The following is a 20886-nucleotide window of genomic DNA, read 5'->3' as shown; positions in this document are numbered from 1 at the left end:
CTCTATTTTATATCAGTTACTTTATCCGTTGCTAGTATTTATTGCTTGAATTGTGAAAGATATCGTATTGTTATAATGGCATTATTGGTTATAGTATAATTTCAAGAGATGAATGCAAATTTATCACCGATGAGGATAAATTTTAGTATGGACATTGAGCATTCATTAAAACAATTTTTATTCAGTGAATATTTGTACATAGTAATAAAAAGTTGTCTGAAACAAAATCGTAGTAATATAAAAATAATATATTTTAATTATAGCGATTAAATTTTTCTCACCCGAATCATTGCCTTATATTCCATTATAAAAAAAGCAAAAAAATCTTGTCACGCGACATCGATTCTTGCCACCAATTTCATGACTCTTTTTTTGTAAGAATTTGTGATAGATAACATAAAAGGATAAATCAATCTTTTGTTTGCTGTTCCCTTCTTTATCACCTAGCTGAAATAATTCAATAAATTATGTATTAAAAAATTAAATAATTATTTCACGTTGACTGGGAGAAATGAATAAATTAATGGAATATCGGTAACTCATTTTTTCCTTAGATAAGTTTATTTAATTGCTTTATTGGATATACTTTATTTTCATTATACCGTGACCTTTAATGGACGATGAACTTCAGGAATAATCTTCACGAATAATATTTTATGTACGCACTGAAGCTAGTAAAATAGTGCTAAACACTCACAGTAATATCTTTGACAAGTCATTAATTTTTGAATAATGTTTCTTGCTTTGGAAAAAACGAGAAGATTACAGCGGCGGGCTCGAAAATAAACTGCATCAGAGTCGAATTCAACTAACTTTATAAAATAACCTCGAAAATAATGCTTATCGCGAAGTGTTTTCGTCATAGCATTGACATTAATTTTAATTAACTGGGCGGCGAAAATACAACTTCTAAGTTTAACTTCGAATTGAAATTATCACCGACATCGATGTTCTATATTTGATTCCGGCTAATAACAAACTCGGAGCTTCCCGACAAAAATAATCTTGAATACCGTTATGTAAAAGTCTATTTTTAGACAAATCATTCATGATGTCACGAAAACAGTTTGTTCAAGTTTCAAATTATAGTATATTTTGTAATATGATACAGAGGTTCATCCTGAAGCTGCCCTAACGAATATTCCAATTTTCAAACCAGTCATTACAAGTCCGACCGTCATTGTCGATTTCAGTCTAGTAAACGCCAACGATTACTGAACTGAATTAGCGTTCTGTCCAATCACTATTCTTTCATCAACAACAGATGAATAAATTTAAGTATCGTTATTTTTTTATTGTAAATTAAAATTTAATAATTGATTTTGTAAATCAACGTCGAGTAAATACAACTACAATTGAGCTGACTAAGTTGGGTATTTTTTTACAACAAATGTTTGGATCGAAATGGGCTACCATTACCTTTCTTTTTTGTTTTTTTTTGTTTACGAATTTCATTATAGTAGTTCACAAATATTTCAAGTAAAATACTGCTAATAAAACTAAAATGAACAGTTATAAAATATAATTAAATAAGTGTAAAGGATAATGTAATGAATGGTGAGAAATAAAAAGATGCACATGAGTCCATAAATTAATAAACGAGAAATCGTGAGTTTTTCAACAGGAACGTATGTTTATTTTGCACTGAGCAGAAATACAAGCTATTCATGAATTACGAAGGTTACAGCTGCTGCAAGCCCACCCTCTCCTTTCTCTCTTGCTCTATTGAAACTTTTCGCATTTTGTTTAGCTTCTCCTGTCTCTCTCTCTCTCTCTCTCTGGCTCTCTGTCTCTGGCAAGCCATTGTCTCAGTCTGTTTACGAATTAAACAATTACCTGCCCTCTCTTGACTTTCTCTTTTCTATTATTCTTTGTGTATTTATAGTCGCATGAAGGGAGCAAAGAGAATGACAATGAAACATTGAATGGTAATTACTAATGACTTATGGTACGTAAACCAGCATTTACAATGTTTTCCGCATCATTTGGACTTATATATACATTGATGACAAAAAAAGGTGAATGTTTCTATTTACTTTACCTCTACATATCTATTTATACTCTCTGTCGCTCACTTTCGTTCAATGTCTTGAAAAATAACGGGCGACTCATTCATTCGTCTTTTCATCCCGAATAGGTATTATATGGTAGAAGAGCCTGGACTCGTTTCCCTCTCTCTCTCTCTCTCCCTCTCTCTCACTCTTATTCTCTTCTGCGTATGTTGTGTGTGAGAGCGTGTATTTATCTTCATAAATAATATAAGGGCTATTCAAAAGACAGAGAGTGAGAGGGGAGAGAGAGAGCTAGAAAAGTGAAGAAAAGAATAAAGGCGCGGCTTTCAGGCCGCTTTGTTCCCTCTCTTAATTTCTTCTTTCTTTACCCTCAACTCCCCGTTTCACCCCTTCTCTGCTTTTTATATGTATATATCTCGCGGCATTCTTCACGATTTCTACATTTCCTCCCACCCTAATTTTTCCCCGTTATAGCCGCAGCTCTCTCTTTTCTTTTCTTTCTTTGGCCTTTTATAACAAAAAATCCCTTTTCCCTCATTTTCCACGCTGAAATGGAAAAAAATACAACGTGTGTATGCTCGTATGTGTGTGTCTCTGTGCATGTGTATTATTTTTTTGATCCCAATTGGAATAAACAAAGTCGATATTGTAAATTTGTAAATTTCACATTTATTTAAAAATAAAACAAATAATTACACTTAAACTTACATATTATACATCAAATGCATAAAGGAGGGATTTTTGGAGGGAGGGGATAGGAAGGATGATTTGGAGATTGGTAAAGAAAACGAAATAGAAGAATTACAAAAAACGGAATAGTTTTTTTTAATCATCTTCTTATTTCATACTCGCATATCTCTCTTTGCGAAAAAGGTAAAAGCTCTGTACACATACACACACACACGCGCGCATACGCACAAATATATCACACACACAATTTGACGCTGCAAAGAGACGAGGAGGAGGGGTCGCAGCTTGTCTCTCTCTCTTTCTCTCTCTCTCGCTCTCTCTCTCTCTCCCTCCCTCTCTCTCTCGCTCTCTCGCTCTCTCTCTCTCTCTTTCGACGTTTACAAAAAAGATTTTTTTCTCGCACATACGAAAACAACAAATATTCGCGGGGGCGCGATCGACAAAGATATATTATCCAAAGGATGCACTCTCGGCTCAAACGCATCACGCACATCACGAAAGAGGAAGTTCGTTCGTTGTTTTCGTATCTTGTTTCTCTTTTTTTTCTTAATTTCTTTCTTTCTTTTTTTTCTTTTTACTAGTGGAATATATATTTATATAGATCTCGAAGGAAAAACGTAAACGTATCACTCGCATGCTCATCGCTTTCGTACACACTCATACACACTGTATTTTTTTTCTATTTGCGCCCTTCCTCGGTCTCGAGTTTCTTTTTTGCAATTCTTTTTCCTTTCGTAAACGCTTTATCGCGGTCTTACACGTTGCTACACAAGCAACATATATGTAGGACGACTCGCAAAGGAATTTCTTCTGTTTTGTTTTCATTAAAGTACGAGGAACACACTCTCCTCGTGATTTCTTTCATCTTCAATTCTCTAACTAATACAATTCTCAACAATGGATTTTTTTATCTTTTTTTTATTCCCTATTACAGTTATACGAATCAATCGTTGCTCGAACGACGTTCTTTGTTATTATTTTGTTTCTTGCCTACAAAAACGACGAAAGAAAAAAGAAAAAAAATGAAATTGGCACGCGATCGATCTCAATATTCATGGAAAGCTTCTCGAAAGCAGCGGCGGAAAAAAAATCGAGCTTTACTTTTTATTCGCCGCGTGCCGGATGAAAGCGCGTAATTCACTTGTCGCTAATATTTACAGATAAACAATTTACGCAATAATTATACAGATATATACGCAATACACGAAGAAACAGCGGAGTGTTTGACGAAAATAAAATCATAAAAAGACTCGACAATCATACTCTCATATAAAAAAATAATCATGTATTTCAAAAACGACTTTGTATTTTTTTTTCTAACTTTCTTCCACTTATCTTGTATTAAATAATCAAAGTAAAACTACATCGAAGCTTCAAAAGCGAGCTTACAATAATAGATATAACCTTCATCTCTTATTTAGTTTTTTTTTCTTTAATTCTCGTATGAAATAATCATCATATATATATCAACATCATCGTTATGTACAGATTTGCACCGACCCACTTCGTCTACTTTTGTTCGTTCGCTTTAGCTACAAAGAAATTCCTTTATCGTGCGAAATCCTAAAAAACGAATGATCGCGGAAGAACGTATTTGGCGTCGGTCGACAATAATAATTTTTTCTCCTCAATCTTAATTCCACGCGCTAACAGCTCGACATTTTTTACTTTTACTTTTTGTATTCATTATTAAAGTCGTATAATAATTAATCATTGATCTTACAAGTGACAAGAGGTCGTCTCATCTTCATTTTACTTGGCTAAGCTTACTTACAATTAATTTATTATCTAATTAATTCTTTTGTACAATTAAACAGCTTAAAGTGGTAATACAGAATCGATAACGAGTTAATAATAATAATGAGAATTAGAATAATAATCATAATAATTAATAATTCATAATAATGACATTAATAAGCATTAGCCCTATAGTCAATAATTTATGTAAAAATCATATAATCTGAATATTCAACTTGAATCCTTTTTTTACTCTCACACAGACACTCCCAATATCATCATCGCTATCTCTTAGATTTTTTCTATTTTTCTTCCTATAGACATTCAAAAATTTGATTTATCTCTTTCTTATGTCTTACATTACATTACACGAGTATCACACGTATATCTTTCTATCTCTCACACGTAAGTCATTACAAATGCTTAATAAGAATCATGGAGATAGTCTCCTAATGCGAGAACACTTTTGCCATAAAAACCTCGAGAATGGGGATCACCTCGATTATTTGCTACTATTATTGGTTTCCGCTGTGTGCCTTCCCTTTATTCGTTCATTCGTTTGCTCGCATAAAGCAAGAACGAAACGAAAGAGAAAAGACCTCTAATAGTTAAATGAAAAATAGATTAAAAAAGGACAAACAACGATTACATGTACGCTTTGCGACAAATTAATAGTAATAATACAAGTAAAAATTAATAATACAATCTATCGAAATAAAAGTAACGTTAAAAATAAAAACGGTATGTATAGATTCAAAATAAAAAGTGAAAAAACAACATAAAATATAGAATTATATAAATGAATTTTTTCATATAATTTCTTGTTTAAACTCGGAAAACATCGCTCGAGAGATAAACAATGTTGTACGAATCTTTGGTAGGTGACTTTTTTACGAGAGAAATAAAAATATATATAATATATACGTATAATAAACATCGCGCGCGCAACTACTCCGTTTGTAGATTATATAAACACGACGATCAACGCAAAGATTGGTATTGCACGTGGATTTTTGAGCCTTTAGGTTTCCTTTATTTTGGCTCGACGAGTTTTTCTTTTTGTACGTTTCTCTCACCTCGTGATTATAGAAATGAAGAAGATAACGCTCAAAAAGCCTACACATAACAAATAGCTTGTAAAACGAGCGCCGACGCGAAAAACAAGACAATCCGCTACATTTTTAATCTGAATTGTTGTTGCTGTTGTGCTTTAGCTCGCTCGGTTTTTCTTATTTATTTATTTATTTATTTTTATTTATTTTTTTATTTTTATTTTTTTTAGTGCCGCTTAATAGGCCAGACGCGTATACAACCGAACTGCAATTATTTTTATTTTAGTTTTGTTTAGGACGTGAGAACTTTCATCAATTGATATTTTGTGCGTTTATTCAGATTAAGAAATTTTATGTAGAAAAAGCTCCCACGTCAGCGACTCGTATCCCTCCTCCTTTCGATTTCATTGTGCCCGAATCCTCGCTCTTGAACAACGATTCTGTAATACTGAACGAACGATGGCTTTTCCGCGAAGCCCAGTTTTGTACCTATCCTTTTGTGTACTCGATGACGCTAGCGTTTAAATGACGAACGTTAAGGAAACAACGAAGTACAACGGTCAATAAAAAGAAGAATAAAAAGCATCTCAACGACGAAGCGGACAAAAGTACGGGAAATAAATAGTTCGAAAAGACGTCGTATAAAAGCAAATTGCGCCAAACGCGTGTAAGTCGTAAAAAAATTGCGCGACATAAAAAGAAAGAAACATATAGAACGCCGCGTGAGCCTCTCACTCGGTCGTTTTTAATACTCGCGAAACACCTAAAGGGAATTAACAGTTGGGGTAATTTACAGTAAAAAAGAAACCGCGTGCAGCCATTACGTCGCCGGGCGAAACGAGCGTGAGCGTCGTATATAGGTATACAGCCGTGAAAAAAGAGCTTTTCTTCTTCTCCTTTCGTGATGATCGATTGCTTCGAGAGAGAGAGAGAGAGATGTAAAATATATTGGCGAAAAAAGGACTGTGCGAAAAGAATTGTCAGCTCTCTCGCTCCCTTGTCGTCGATAGATTCGTTCGTTCCGAGGCATTTTACCTTAAAGATTATTCGATTGATTCGATTTCAATGCCATGTGTAAGAGCGATCAATCGAAAATCGACGAGGAACGAAAGGGAGCGAGAGACACCGCTCGACGCAACAAGCAAATGGTTAGAAGAAAAGCGAAGCAAGTGTGTGCAGTGAAGCGCTGTCCAAATATACGTCTACTATCCCGTTGGCTCATAATCCCCGTGGCAATCAATTTGCTATATCACCAAACAACGACTTGGTTTTTTCTTTCAATACTTTCCCCCGATCGTTTTACTTTTTAAACGTGTTTACCTTTCTTGTCCAGTTTTCTTTCCTTTATTTTCTTAAATATTAACCTAATAGATTTTTTTTTGTTTTCGTTGCACGAGGCTCACTCCCTCCATCTAATATACGAAAGCCCATTCGACTTGTCTTTCTCTCTATGAATTAGTACAAAATTACATGCTCGATCGCGCGTTTTCTTATTATTTTTTTTTCATTTAAATTCACAATCTGTAGCGTATTTTAGTTTCCTTTTGTCCGTATTTTATTTTTCTAATTCTTTATTTTTTTTATAAGATCACACGTATAACAAATTATCATACGTCATATACCGTTTATTCACAATTATACAAATAGATGATGTATACACAACGAGGTACGGCATTTTCTTTCGCGTATTTTCATTTTAAATCGTGTTTCCTCTAAATTTTTTCCTGCTCGACCCCTCATGTAGAAGGGAATACTACCTATAAAGAATCTAAAATCGTCTTTTAGGCTCTTTCACGGTGAAAAAGTCTTTTCGTTATATAATTTTTTTTATTGGTTTTTTTTTTCTTTTTCTCTGTTATCTCGGTAAAATGCGTTATCCAAATCGAGGTGCTCGATAATTAGAATCTCATTTGCTTATTTAATTCGAAGATGACTACCGATCGATCTTTGCTCATTCTACAAACTGCAAGTGACGCAATGGAAAAAGAAAACGTTCACCGTTGCACGCGCGGCCCTTTCACATGTACAGTTTTTTCTCATTCGCTCCATTAATTTATCTTTTTAATTAATAATATAATAATAATCTGCGCTCGATCGTGTATCTATTTCACACGAGCTCTCATCATTAGTGGATCTCTCTCTTTTTTTTCTAAATATCGGCTAAGAACATAGACCTGCGCTGCGTTTTCTCTCTGCTGTACGCCTGTATAAAAGTTGCTAAAAACCCTAGCCTACTATGGTTGTGTGTGTTTTTCTGGGTATTATTATTATTTGTTGTTTATTTGATCACTTGTCGATGGCTTCGTTTATTTCTTTAGTGACTACAATATGTGAGACTTTGACTCGATTTTTAGTTGGAAGATCGCAACGCTCTCATCCACTTCGCTCGTAATTATCTTTGTTATTTCTTTAAATATATTAACTATGTATACACGTGCATTTTTTATCTCTTTCTCTCGCGGTTGTTTAGGCCTCGAAGGTCCTTAATAAACCCCGGTTGAGTTTTGTTTGCGAGTGTTTGCGCTTATACAACGGAATGTCTTCGGTCGGTAAAAAGAATCACAATTAAAATGATCCCACTCATGTCACTGTATTTCCTTTATTTTTTGGCCACTATAGATAAACGATTGCGTACTTTGTTTATTTTTTGTTTGTTCATCGTGATTATCTTGTTTCTTTTATCAATGAGTAAGTCGAAAGGATAAATAGTTTTGAAAAAAGTCTGATTGATTTGTTTTACTTATTTTTTGGCACGGTCATTGTGTTTGTGTTCTTGTGTGTGCTTGTGTCCGTATGCGTGTGCTAGTGTGTGGGCGCGTATGCGCGTACATGTGTCATTTCGGGTATATCATTTATAATCTATTGTCTCTCCTTGTATTTTTCGTTTGTTAACAATTCAAAGTTGATTGTACGCCTTCAACTATTATAAAAGAGCGAAGACACACTCGACTCGCAGATATAGCTGGCAGTGATGTCGGACTTGTTTTTTTTTGTTTTTATTTTATTTTTGCGCGCGTTCACCTTCTTTTTGTTGCCTATTTACTTAAAAATTGTCACTCACGCAGACCTAACTCTCACATCCACTCAATCTATAGCACACTCTCTTGTTCTATCTACGTGTTTTAATAACATAATCGTGTAATTCAATTTTTTCTTTAAACATTTTTATCTTTGCCTCATCATTCCTCGTTTAAATTTTTCTCGGTCGGTCGATACTGTTCCAGATGTTGTAGTTGTTGTGTTTCGTGTGTATGTCCTATAATCAATTCATATATATCTTTTTTTTTGTTCTATCACAGGAGGATACGACGCTGGTTTGTTTGCTCATTATTATTTTTTTTGTTTTGATGACGAGTTTCCTTAGACGTGGCGTTTCATGTGCAAAGCCAGATGGTCACTGCGGGAGAAGCAACGGTCGCAGTGCCGACACTTGAACGGCTTTGCCCCGGTGTGCTTACGGTAGTGACGCGTCAACTCGTCCGAACGCGCGAACCGCCACTCGCAACCCTCCCAGCTGCATTTGTATGGCTTCTCTCCTATAACATACATATGAAACATTTTCGTTGAGATTAATAAAGTCACCTTATATACGCATTTCATTGGGCTGCATGTGGCTGCTCGATAGTACATAAACGCAAGCATACACTGCGCGCGCGTATGAACATGTGGCGTGCTATTGCGATCCTGACTCGTAACGTACGTGGCCGCTCATCGAACGGGACAAGCGCTCCGAGTAAATTAGGTTGTTCTCATTGACAATATCGTTATCCGTGCCAACAAAGTGCAGCAAAAGTGCGACGAAAGAGTCAGATTTGCATGACAATTCCATACTTTGCATACTTTAAACTGTACACCAAGTACTTGTGCGATACTTGTTCTACACGTGCTTTTACGGGCATCTTTTGCAGTAGCCAGCATGCAAAACCAGATTGATCGGCCTCCCAGGAAAACCCGCTCAAAAACAAAAAAAGCTAATAAACTTTTAGCTGCGAAACAGGAAGTATATCCCCGAGGCCTCCCTCTCGCGCACGCAAGCTTTCCCGAAACACGCTTCCCGCTCGAGAACACCACCTCGTTTTTCACGGGAAGGGACGTGGCAGCAGTAGCGGCGGCATTATTAAGCCGTAAATAATCCATTGCAAGCGTGAAGGTGGGCGAGAGGGGGGGCGCTGACGTTGATGAGGCCGCTGCGAGAGACAATGCTCACCTCGCCACCTGTGGCGCACGAGCGACGTGTGTGCGCGCGCGCGCGCACGTGTGTGTGCGAGCATAAAGTGGGCCGTAATAACGAAACGCGGTTACGAGATTGACTTGTGCCTCGAGCAACGTCTCTGTATATGTATATGTGCGCGTGACGTTGAGTTTCCGTTACATTGGTCGGGATTTTTTTCTTTCTTTTCCGGTTGTTTCGACGTTTGATGAGTTTGACGTCTGGAGGGTAAATTTGTGCTTGTGACAGTTTTGATCCCTCGTCGGCCGTAAGTATATTATTTCGATACGGCACTATAACGCATCGACTTTCAATGACGAGTGATCCCGTGTATATGACGACCGCGTGCCTGACTAAACTCGTCGCGTTACTACTTTCGTTTCGCTATATTCGAGCATATATTTTTTTTTATTTTTTTTTTAATCCATTTGTGCAATCAGTAAAAGAGTGGAATTAAATTATCACTCGGAATCGCACCGTCGTCTTTATTATCATTGTACACGTCGCGTTTGAATTTTACATCGCTAATGGAAAACAGCACGCCCGTTCGAATGACGCGCTGCATTCAAAAGGAAAGAAAATGGACAAACGAGGATAATAAAACGCGTACGGTTGACGAATGGCAATTATTCGCGTATATATGCAGCGGTGAACAAATTTCTTTTTTTTCGTAGCTTTAACAAACACGAACGATAAATCCGGGCAGTACGTGACGAAAAAAGGGGGCCGGAGGGTGGAACATGCGGAGATCTCGCGCGACGAATTTTTTACGGGTTGAGCTATGGTTTATTGCGAGGACGCGGGCAGCAGCTTGCTCTGCATCTCAGGGATGAGGATACGTAGGAAAATTCCGACGGGGTGCACACTTTGTTTTTCGCGCGCGGATGTAAATTCGCCTTTTTGCATTTCGGCGCGGAATGCCGGCGTCTCGGGGAACGGCCGATCGATACTTCACGCGCGAGGCGCAGAACTTTGGAGTTTCATCCGATATTAACGTTATTATCGACGATGCCGCGTGACTCAGCGCGCAGCTCGACCGAACGCTGTTCTCGAGGCCCGCGAAACGAGCTGATTAAGCAAAGGGCGCTGCGTGTCCTTCCAGGGCGTTAATCCACGGCGTCGCGGATGGGGTCGCAGTGGCGCTTAATATCCCCGGCGCGGCGGCTCTCGCCTGAAAAGGGAAAGCGGCGGCGGTGGCGGCGGCGGTGGCGGCGGCGACTTTTCATCGCGCGCGGTCATTTTTGTCCTCGAGCGATGATAATTTCGTTTAATAACCGCAGCGCGAAGCCTCTCGCATTCGTCTTTGTTGCGCTCGGGCGGGCTTTTGCGGTCGCTAGCTCCTGGGAGACCTTCGCGCCGCTTGGCTTGGCGTTAAATACATTTTCTGCTACCCTTCTTGCTTGCACTCTGGCTCCCCTTTTGTGGTCGAAGTGTGGCTCGCCACCCGCCCCCTTTAAAACCCTTTTGCAATATCGCTCTCTTGTCTGTTTCTATCCCGACGCGAGCCTAGGTTTGTGTGTGTGTTTTTCCTCCTTCTTCTTTCATTTACACGCTCGACTTCATTTAACTCGCGTTATACGCGCCTTTGGAAGTACGACGCTTTTTCATTCCCTCGGCCGAGGATTACATTTCAACGATTCGTTGGTACTTCGAGCTCGCAATTTTCCGCGGGAGACCGGGGACAACGTTGCTGAGTTTTCAATATTTTCCATTTGTCGGAGTTCGTCAAGTTCGTCCGCCCGACCGAATCCAAATCGCACTACTTGGCCGAAAGGCGAAAATTGAGTCCATAGCGCGTACAGCACATATGTACAGACAGGATAACGTTTGCATCGCGCATTTTATCACCGCATAATGGCGGCCAGACTTGGCGTGGCCAGCAGCAACGGCAGCGGCGGCGTAATAAAGCCATATTAAACGAGACGGCTTAACGCGCGACGCGTAGGTGTAACGAGTCAAGGGGAGATGGTCAGCGTCGCGTCCGACCGCACACGCCTCTCTCTCTCTCTCTCTCTCTCTCTCTCTCTCACTCAGCGCTGAATGTTATTACTGCGAACGTACTCTCTCTGCGCGTGCTTTATTGGATGCCTTAACGTTCTAATTCGCGATAATTAAATCGTCCGTTTGGGAATGCAAGCGGCCAACCATGTACGTCGCTGCTGTACGTTGTCTTGCGTTTACGAAAATGACGGATCCCTCCACGATCGTTCCAAAGCAGCCGCTGTGCCACCGAAGCCACACGTAAAAACTGGCAGCGAGAAAGGAAAAAAGAAAGGCTCTTACACTCGTGAAGTAATATTCAAAGGCAGCCTGCATATCCCGACGTGCAGTGCGCGAGATCATGCGAAATGACTCCTTTGAGAAAGGGGTTTTGAAGAAGGTCGAAGAAGGAAGCGAGACGTCAAAGTAGCGCCGCGCAGGCGCGTTGTCGGAGAAACGAATTGCGCGCAGGCAGCGGGCACTCGTCGATTTATTCATGCGCATGCATGCTCTCGTCTCGTTTTTAGCTGCCTCGAGCCGCGCGCGTGTGCGTGTGTGTTTTTTCCGTTCCTCTCGCGAACGAGGCTAGCGCGAACGAGTAAACACCGTTTTACGAGTGGTTTCCGGGCGTGTATTGAAATTCGAAGGAGAGTACTGGCCTATCCTCTCAGTGCCGGTGAATGTTTCATCGGTCAGCCTCGCTTTCGTGCGTCCTTACTTCGGAATCTGCGCGCACGTTACGGGCGCACTTTTTCAATTTTTCGGCGAGCGACGGGCACGCAATCTATCCGTCCCTTTCGATTTCACGAGGCATCGAACATTCTCCGAAAAACAAAGTCTAATCTCCTCGCAAAACTAATCTTTTATACAGCGCACACCGACGCAAGGGTCGTGCAGGGGGCTAAAGCTCAAAACATTCCGCGCACAACTCCGTCGACATATCCTCTCGCAGCAGCAGCGGCAATAGCAAAAGCCTCCATCCCTCTCCCCGAACACGTAGTTTTTTACCCTCTCTCTCTCTCTCTCTCTCTCTCTCTCTCTCTCTCTCTCTCTCTCTCTCTCTCTCTCTCTTTCTTGCTTGGCATGTCGCTTTTGCATTTTATTTAGTCCGCGCGTATACATCGTCGTGTGCGCGCCAGGACAGTCTTGGAATTTATGGTGAAATCCACGTGTTCCTCGTTCGCGCGCGCGCGTGCGAGAGAGAGAGAGAGAGAGCCAGCGAGCGAGATCGGAATATCATTTACGCCAGCAGCAGCCTAGATTGCGTAGGTGAAATTTCGCTGGCAGAGCGAGCGAGAATTACCATACTTTTTAAGATTCAGACTGTGCAGAGCTTCTCCTTGGCGAGGGCGAGAAGTGGCGCACTCGTGCTGTAAATCAATGTTATTTGCCGCGCTTATCGCGATCGGTTTGCCGACACCCGCGCGACGGGTAGTTCCTTATTTTTTTTTCTCGACGCCTGTGTTGTTTGGAATTTTAATGGAACGCACACACGCGCGCTTTGATAAATTTCGCCCGAGCTTAGATAAATTCGCGTCGAACGTGCCTGGAAGATCTCGCGTCTTCCGGAGATGTTTCAGAATGCCTTGCCTACGTGGGTTCTTTCAGGCTAGAAGTAGCTTGGGAGACTTTTGTCTTCTGCGCTCGCGTTTCAGTCTTGCTGCCGATGCCTTTTCACGCGCATACCTCGCGAAGCTGTACATCGTTTTCTCGCGCGCGTGCGCACCATCGACTCTCACGAGGACAAAATAGACGTCCTAATTGCATTGCTGCGAATGGGGAGAGAAAAATGCGCCATTTACGAATTCGCGAAATCTGGAAAGTCGCGGAGGGGCAAAACTAATACCGAATATCGCGGTAACTCGCCTTCGCGCACAAGACATCGCAATACGGCAGTTTCAAAGATTATATTTTGCTCGTACGAGTAGCATATACATGTATATAGGAAGGAGATAGTCTCGGCAGTTTTGTAGCGAGAGAGCGCGAAAGAAAAAAAGCAGCGGATTGCGGCGGGCTCGACGTCTCCAACTTATATGGGGACATAAAGTTCAACGTCGAGACGGATCCTCGTAACCCAACCGCAGGCGCCTGCGGTACAAGAGTGAGCGAGAGAGAAAGAGAGAGACTTTGAATTTGCGGTTCGAAAGGTAAGAGGATATGCGCGCGAGTTTAATTGCGTATCGGAGATGCACTGCGCATACTTCGCTTATTCTTTTGCTTTCTCTCGCACACTTATTCATAACCGTCCTCTTTTGCTTTCGTTGATTGCTTTCTGAGCGCAATGGCCGGTGGTGGTCCGATCGCTCAAGCCCCTTTTGGCGAAGCACGGTAGATTGTCGAAAACACGTTGACACGAGGAATAATCCGAAGACACTGGAATCTATTGTGCCCAAAAGTGCAGAAAGAGAGAGAGAGAGAGAGAGAGAGAGAGAGAGAGAGAGAGAGAGAGAGAGTGAGAGTGGGAACAAGATGTTTCCACGCGAACGAAACGGCAGGTGTAGCCAAGCATTAGACGCCAGCTCCGCCTTCTTGTGAAGCGAGCGCGTTGGCGTGATCTCGCGAGCCAAAGTAAACTTTTTATCGTCTCTGAAAGCTCTGTTTATACCCGCAAGCTCTGTCGTCGTACAATTGCCAAGTGCTTTTCTGTATATCGATGGTGCCGTTGTTACTCTCGGATCTCGGCGGAGGAGCAAAAAATTTTCCAATCAACAGGACTAAGGCGACTTTGATTCCGCCGTCCGCATTTAGCGGACCATCGGCTTGAATCTGTTTACCGGCGATTACGAGCCACGGGCGCAGGAGGAAAAACAAAAATGAAACGCGAAGCCGCGAAGGATCAAAGACGCGCAATGGGAAACAGCGGGGACAGAAAATAAAGTACTGAAACGCAAAGTCGCTTGTAATTAAAAATCGCTCCTTGTATCGCGCGCGTTTACTAACAACCGATATATTTTCCTTCCCGCTTGCCTTTTTCCATCCTCCTACGTGCCTTTGTGCACAAGGATATTTGCGTGCACTTCCGCCTAGTTAATATCGAAAAAATGGGGCGTCAATTAAAAAAAATTGAAAAGGGAATTAAAAGAAACTTGCAGCTAAAAGTAAATTTCGTCGAAAAGCTACTTTATTTTAACAACGTCGAACAGGTGGACAGTCAGTGTAGCATCAACATTGAATCCTTGTCAATCCCCAATAAGTCTTTGTTGGAGCGCGCGAGAGATGGTTCATTGATAGCTCATTAAACCGGTATTACGCCCAGCATATATAAACTGATGGAACGGCGGTTTTGTTGTATATGCATGACAGAATGGCCATTTGATTCCCTACGCGGGGCTAATAGGATGATAATATGCACTCAGGAATCATGGGATAACCATTTAGCCTGATTACAATCGGAGAGTATTAATAGGAGATTGTCGATGGGCAAAACAAAGACAGAGTATGCTCCGCCAGCAGGCAGTATTCTTGCTTGAAAAATCGCAGCGAAAAAGCAAAACAAGTAGACGCGCGCGGAAAGGGTTTGTGTCTCCCAGCGGACTCGTAACGAACCTTTTCGTTTGCCGGCTTGCTGACCTTAAAGACACGAGATATCCCGTTTCGCTGCGCTGCGCTCTGATGGTCCTTCTCTTCTCCAAGCTCGAAATTCGATTCGAGGCGAGATCAAAGTCTACTACTACCTCCGTTATTTTCTTTCAATCTCTGTCCTCCTACTCTGTCGCTGTTTTTTCGATTACCGGAGTAGAAAGGGCTACTGTTCAAAGGCATGCCGCTTACAAACAATTAGATTGCATCTCTCGCCCAGAGAGCGCGCGCACAAGGCAAGCGAGTTACCCACGGCAATTGCATTGGGACACAATGATGGGGCCCCGATTGCAACGTGTGTGGATAAGTTGCTTCTGATTGACCGAGGATAATTACAAGTTTTCTCGCGCCGAGTACGCACGTCAATGTGACACGTGTTTTACAGAATTCTATTAGCGACCAAAGTCAGTTTGTTGCCAAGTCCTATAATTGACTCAGTTAAGAATCTCCAAGCCAACAAAAATTTATATCTGAAAGCTGCTCTGGTTTTAAAGCGATAATCATTTTAAAGAACAAAGACGCATATGTATCAACGTATATTTATTCAATCTTGTTGACAGAGAAGTGCAAAAAAGATGAATCCGCATTTATAGATTGAAATTTATGCACAAAAATATTACATCGATGACAAATTAAAGCCAATCAAAAGCGAAGGAATAATATCAATTCCACAAAGGCAATTAACACAAATTGAACCATTTTGATTGCTACACCCGAAATTACTACAGTGCTGCATTACGCGATTTCAATAAAGCTTCCTGTACAAATATTAAACCAGCAGCACCGACAGAGAGAGTTAGGGTTGGGGCTGAACAAGGCAATAAGTATTTGCAGAACTTTAATAACAGCAAAGCGGATGCATTGTTTGGTGTTTTCTCTCTCTTCCTCTCTCCCTCCCTCTCTCTCTCTCTCTCCCTCTCCTCTCCCTCCGCCCACCTCTCTCTCACTCCCTGTGTCGGTCTGTTTAACGGCGCGAGCGTAAAGCAATTCGCGGCTTTCGAGGCAAGGCCAACACACAGGGGGTACCGCAGTTATTCCTCCACGGCTGGCGTTGCCGCTGCTCTACTGGCTAACCTCGAATCCGAATGAGCGTTGATTTGCATTGCAAGCCAACCCCCTCTCTCACTCTCTCCCCCCCTCTTTCCCCGTCAAAGCAAATGAAAGATAGCGCGTTAATGAGGAAAAAGTCTACAGAGAGTCCGTTTTACTACGAATCTTGTTTCTTTCTTTTATAGCTTTTTCGAGGATTAACCAAGTTTGTTTTTTTTTTTTTCGGTGAAGAAGCTTGCGGAAAAGCTATCGCAAATGTTTTATCGAGTTTCTCCAGCGTAGTTGGTTATCTCGAGTTCGCGTCCGAAAGGAGGTAAAATCTTTTCGAGAGTAAATTTATGGGGGGCGGGGGGTAAAAAAACAAAAAAAAAGAAATTATGCAATGCAAAGCCCCGTTATAAAACTTAAACAGAATAAATTCCGCAAGGAAAAGAAAACATGGTGACGGCAAAAAACAAATTCACGACACTGGGAATCACATCCCCGCTCTCCCTTCTGTTTTACGTATTCCCTCCTACGCCTTTCCTCCCCATTAATGCAGCATTTGTCTTTGGGTCGAATAAGAAACGGATAGATATCCAGGCTGCTCGCGCGAGTATAGATAGAAGTCGTGCGCAGCAAGGGGGTAATGATTAATTATAGGTCGTTATTTGCACGACGAGGTTTGCAGAATTCGTCGTGTTTACGAGACGCAAGCAATTATACTATTAATTAGACGCTAAAAATATGTGTTTCACGACCCAAAATTTCGCATGAAATAATATCCGTCCGAGAGAACTTCATCAATAGTCAATCTCGATAAGAGATGCCCGAAACGATTTTCATAATTTATCCGTGAGTATGTCTAAATAATTGCTCATCGTGAATCATTAGGCTAACGGAGCTCTCCGAATAATTCAGCATGCGTTTTCGAAAGACTTGGTAAATAAATTCTTAAATAATTCTTCCATGTCTGACCAATATCGATCAGTACTACTTGCGCCAGTACGTCCCAACGAAAATGCACAGTCCGAAGAGTTATTACGAAACGTAACTTACCCGTATGCGTCCTCTGATGTGCTTTGAGGTGCGAGCTCTTGGTGTAAACCTTTTTACATCCTGGAAACTGGCACTTATGTATCCTACGCTTGGTGTCGGGTGGACTGTGCTCGTGCGACCTCGCATGATGATGCCTGCCGTTCACGCTCAGGCTACTACTGTGATGATGACGATGGCCGTTGCTCACCGCCACCGTCGTCGTCGTGTTCGCTGTGCTGCCGTTCTGCGTCGTGCTGCCGCCGCTTACCGCCGGGAAGCCGCCCGTCGCCACTGAGATCAATCTGCACAGACAGACGTGTATATTTTCAGAGATTTGCTCCGAAGCTAGATTAATTTTTTTACGGACGAATTGTTATTTTTTTTCGATAGCGAAGATGTGATTATGAAACAAACCTCGCGACACTTTGTGCGTTAGCAGTGGTAACCCTGACAATTGCACTCCTGCCGTTTGCTCCGTGAAGATTAAGATTGTGGACATCGATCATTGAACTGCCGGTCGACGAATGGCTCGAATTCGAGTGACCCTGTCCTGATTCTGGACTCGAGGGTGGTGTCAGGATTTGTCCTTCACCTTCACATCCACTATCTTCCTCTTCTTCGATCTCCTGAGAAAAAATTAAAAAAAATATATTATTGACTTCAATTTTCCGAATTCCACAGCTGTTTTGAATATCCGCATTGACGAATAAGCTAAAAGTAAAATACATATTTGCGAAGAACAAACCTCGTGTTCCTCGTCCTCTTCGAGATCTTCGCTGGGTTCTTTTTTGAGGATGAGCGCTCTGCACGACAGCGACGGCGAGCCGTCCCAGGAGAGTGCCGAGCACGCCGAGCTTGCCGAAGACATCGACAATGAGTCCAGATGCCGATCAAGCAAATCCCTGTCGCGGCCGTTGTGACTGTGGTCGCCCGGGCTAAGCTTTATGTCGTCTAGACAGATCGTCTCTCTGTCGTCCGTCGACGTCGTTACCTGTGTGCATTTATGATATCTTCAGTGGATGTTTACTCGTATGGCGATTCAGTGCTGTTTGTATTAAGACATAAGCTTAAAATCTTTCTGAGAATATGTACTCTGTGATTCGGAATCAGTGGAAATTGTACTAATTCATTTTACAGCAATTTCTATTTAGATTGATTTAACAAAAAGCGTTACTGTTGTCTCGATCAAGGATTGGGATTGTCATTTTTACTCGCTCTTATAGTAATGGACATGGAAATAATCGAATTAGAAACTGTGAACGGCGAATCAGTGAATATTCACTGATTCGGTTCCAAAGATTACTTCTCTCAAGGAGTCCGACTAATGCCGTGCTTTACTACTAACGTAAACGACCAAAGGACAGCGCGGCCCAGACCAAAAAAGGGAAGGATAACAAACCTCCATTTTGATTGAGGGCTCGAGCTCGAACCGTGTGTTTGCGGTGCCTGTGGTGGCGGTCCAGATCTGCGGTGCCCTGAATAAATTCCAGGGCGCCGTGTCGAGTTCCGTCGGTAGCTTTTTGTGCAACTGTAGCTTCGGCTCGTCCTTCAGGTACCTTTCCATCTCGTAGCATGTCTGCGAAAATACAAACAAAGCGAGCACGAACTTTAATCATCAGTCAAATTGACAAATACAAGTCAACATCGTATATATGTGTGTGTGTGTATATATATATATACATATATATATATATATATATATATATATATATATATATCGCTCAAGACGTAGAATAATGATTGGAATATAGCAGGAAGGGAAGGGAGGTCTGTTAAATACGAAAATTACTTGGGTGAAGCTTCTGCGCGCAGAGTTAGCTTGCAAGTTGCGCTTTGCCACTTTGACCAGAGAGAGAGAGAGAGAGAGAGAGAGAGAGAGAGAGAGAGAGAGAGGTAGTACTACTGCAAAGTTGTACCATCCAACGCTAGGCGATGTATTGTGTGCGCGACGGTGGCTGCTGCTGCTTCTTACCCTAGGTGATATTCGCGACCTCTTTGTGGCTAGTATCTCTTTCTCTTTCTCCCTTGTCCAACTTGGCCTATGAGATGTCAAAAACTTTTCAGAATATGAGTATTATTCGGCAGATTAGGAAGCTGATTTGCTTAAATAAAACACGCGGCGAGAAAAAAAAATGTCCGATTAGATATGAATCTCCGTTGGCAAAAGGGTCGTTTGTCTAGGCCGAAATGGCTGCTCTGGCAAAAGTGCGATTGGAGAAAGCGTGAGCAGCAACAAAAAGGCGCGTGAAAAGGAAGAGAATCAAGTTCGCCAGAAGCCATTGTTCTTGAGAAATAATCGGGTTAGCCCGAGAGTGAGAGAGCTGCGTTTCCTCCATTATTCACCGTTAAAACTTTACCTTCTCTCGCGATGGTAACGACATTATTATAACTCTGCCCGCGAAAAGAAAATTTTTTTTACGACCGGAATTCTCCGTTTTCTCTCTCTTGCATTCGGATGTCACTTGTACCATTATAACGAACTTGCACGGCCTAATGGTGAAACTAGGTAATAATGCAGTAGCTTGCATTGTTCTAGTACACCCCTCTTTCGTATAGTTCGATTTCTCACTGACATAAATCAAAAACACGTCAGCTGCCACGCATACTGTCACTTACACCCCCCCCTCCCCTTCCTCACCAGTCATTCCAATTCAAATTTGAATTTGAATTCTCATTTGAATCAGAAAGGGAGACTACACGTCTCGCTAGATTGGAAGAGGGGTCGTCGATTCTATTTTTTTAGAATGAAAATGCGATCCGACAACTTTATTTTGGTTTGACGATGAGATTAATGTATTCGAATTTACCCTCGGGGCGGCACTGATTAACATTTGTCCCTTAATGAGAGCAGTTTGCTGTTTTTTAAAAAGTTTCCGCTAGAGTTTGTAATCTGGGTTAATCATTAGTTAAATGAATAATACGCGAGATTAAAACGCAGCCGTTGAAAGTTTTCAAACTGCTCTCTCGCTTACACCAAAGATAAATTTTCATTTCTCTATTAGCATAAATCTGCCTCTCTCGGTCGAGCTCGCACTTTTTTTCGTCGGAATAACCTTGAAAAGAGAGAGAATGAAAATTGAATTTGGTCGATCGATATACCTACCCACTGAAATATTCATCGAGTGTAAGTGAAGTCTATTCCAAATATGTAAAAATGCTGCGGAAGGGACGAGTAAAAGGGCAAGTTTTGGCCTAAAAAGCCAAAGCGGTGACAGTCGATTACCGAAGAGTAGCGGGCTACATGGAACGGACCTTTCGGATATTGCGCGGTCAGGAAATTTAAAGTGAAATTTTGCGAGAGAGCACCGAACGACCACAAGTGCCAGAGAGAGAGACAGACAGACAGACAGAAGCTTTAATAATCGGGGAATACCGACGTGACATTCACGAGCAAGAACAGAATTTTATTTTAAAATGTGAATTTTTTTTAATTTACGATTGGAATTTTGTGTTTGATATTCTTGCTAATTAAACTATTATAGATGAACTCGTGATTTTCACATCGTTTTCTTTTTTGTACTTTGAACAAAAAAGAACACATTTTATCGTTTATAGAAGT

The 20886-nt window shown here is 41.3% G+C and overlaps 1 protein-coding gene across 1 annotated transcript; it reads right to left on the bottom strand.

The window, feature by feature from the left end:
• Positions 1–1644: 1644 nt before the first annotated feature.
• On the bottom strand, positions 1645–18900 carry LOC131672187 (Krueppel-like factor luna). The gene is made up of 5 exons (XM_058949250.1): positions 18727–18900; positions 18073–18318; positions 17742–17953; positions 17349–17629; positions 1645–9027 (listed from the first exon to the last, which is right to left on the bottom strand). The coding sequence occupies exons 1-5, from the start codon at positions 18889–18891 to the stop codon at positions 8852–8854; spliced, it is 1080 nt and encodes a 359-aa protein (XP_058805233.1). The 5' UTR covers positions 18892–18900; the 3' UTR covers positions 1645–8851.
• Positions 18901–20886: the final 1986 nt, after the last annotated feature.

Source organism: Phymastichus coffea, unplaced genomic scaffold, assembly GCF_024137745.1.
Source record: "Phymastichus coffea isolate CEN01 unplaced genomic scaffold, Cenicafe_Pcof_1.1 PCOF00145, whole genome shotgun sequence".
Lineage (NCBI taxonomy): Eukaryota > Metazoa > Arthropoda > Insecta > Hymenoptera > Eulophidae > Phymastichus > Phymastichus coffea.
The sequence above is the reverse complement of the archived record's forward strand: the minus strand, read 5'-3'. Positions and strand labels throughout refer to the sequence as shown.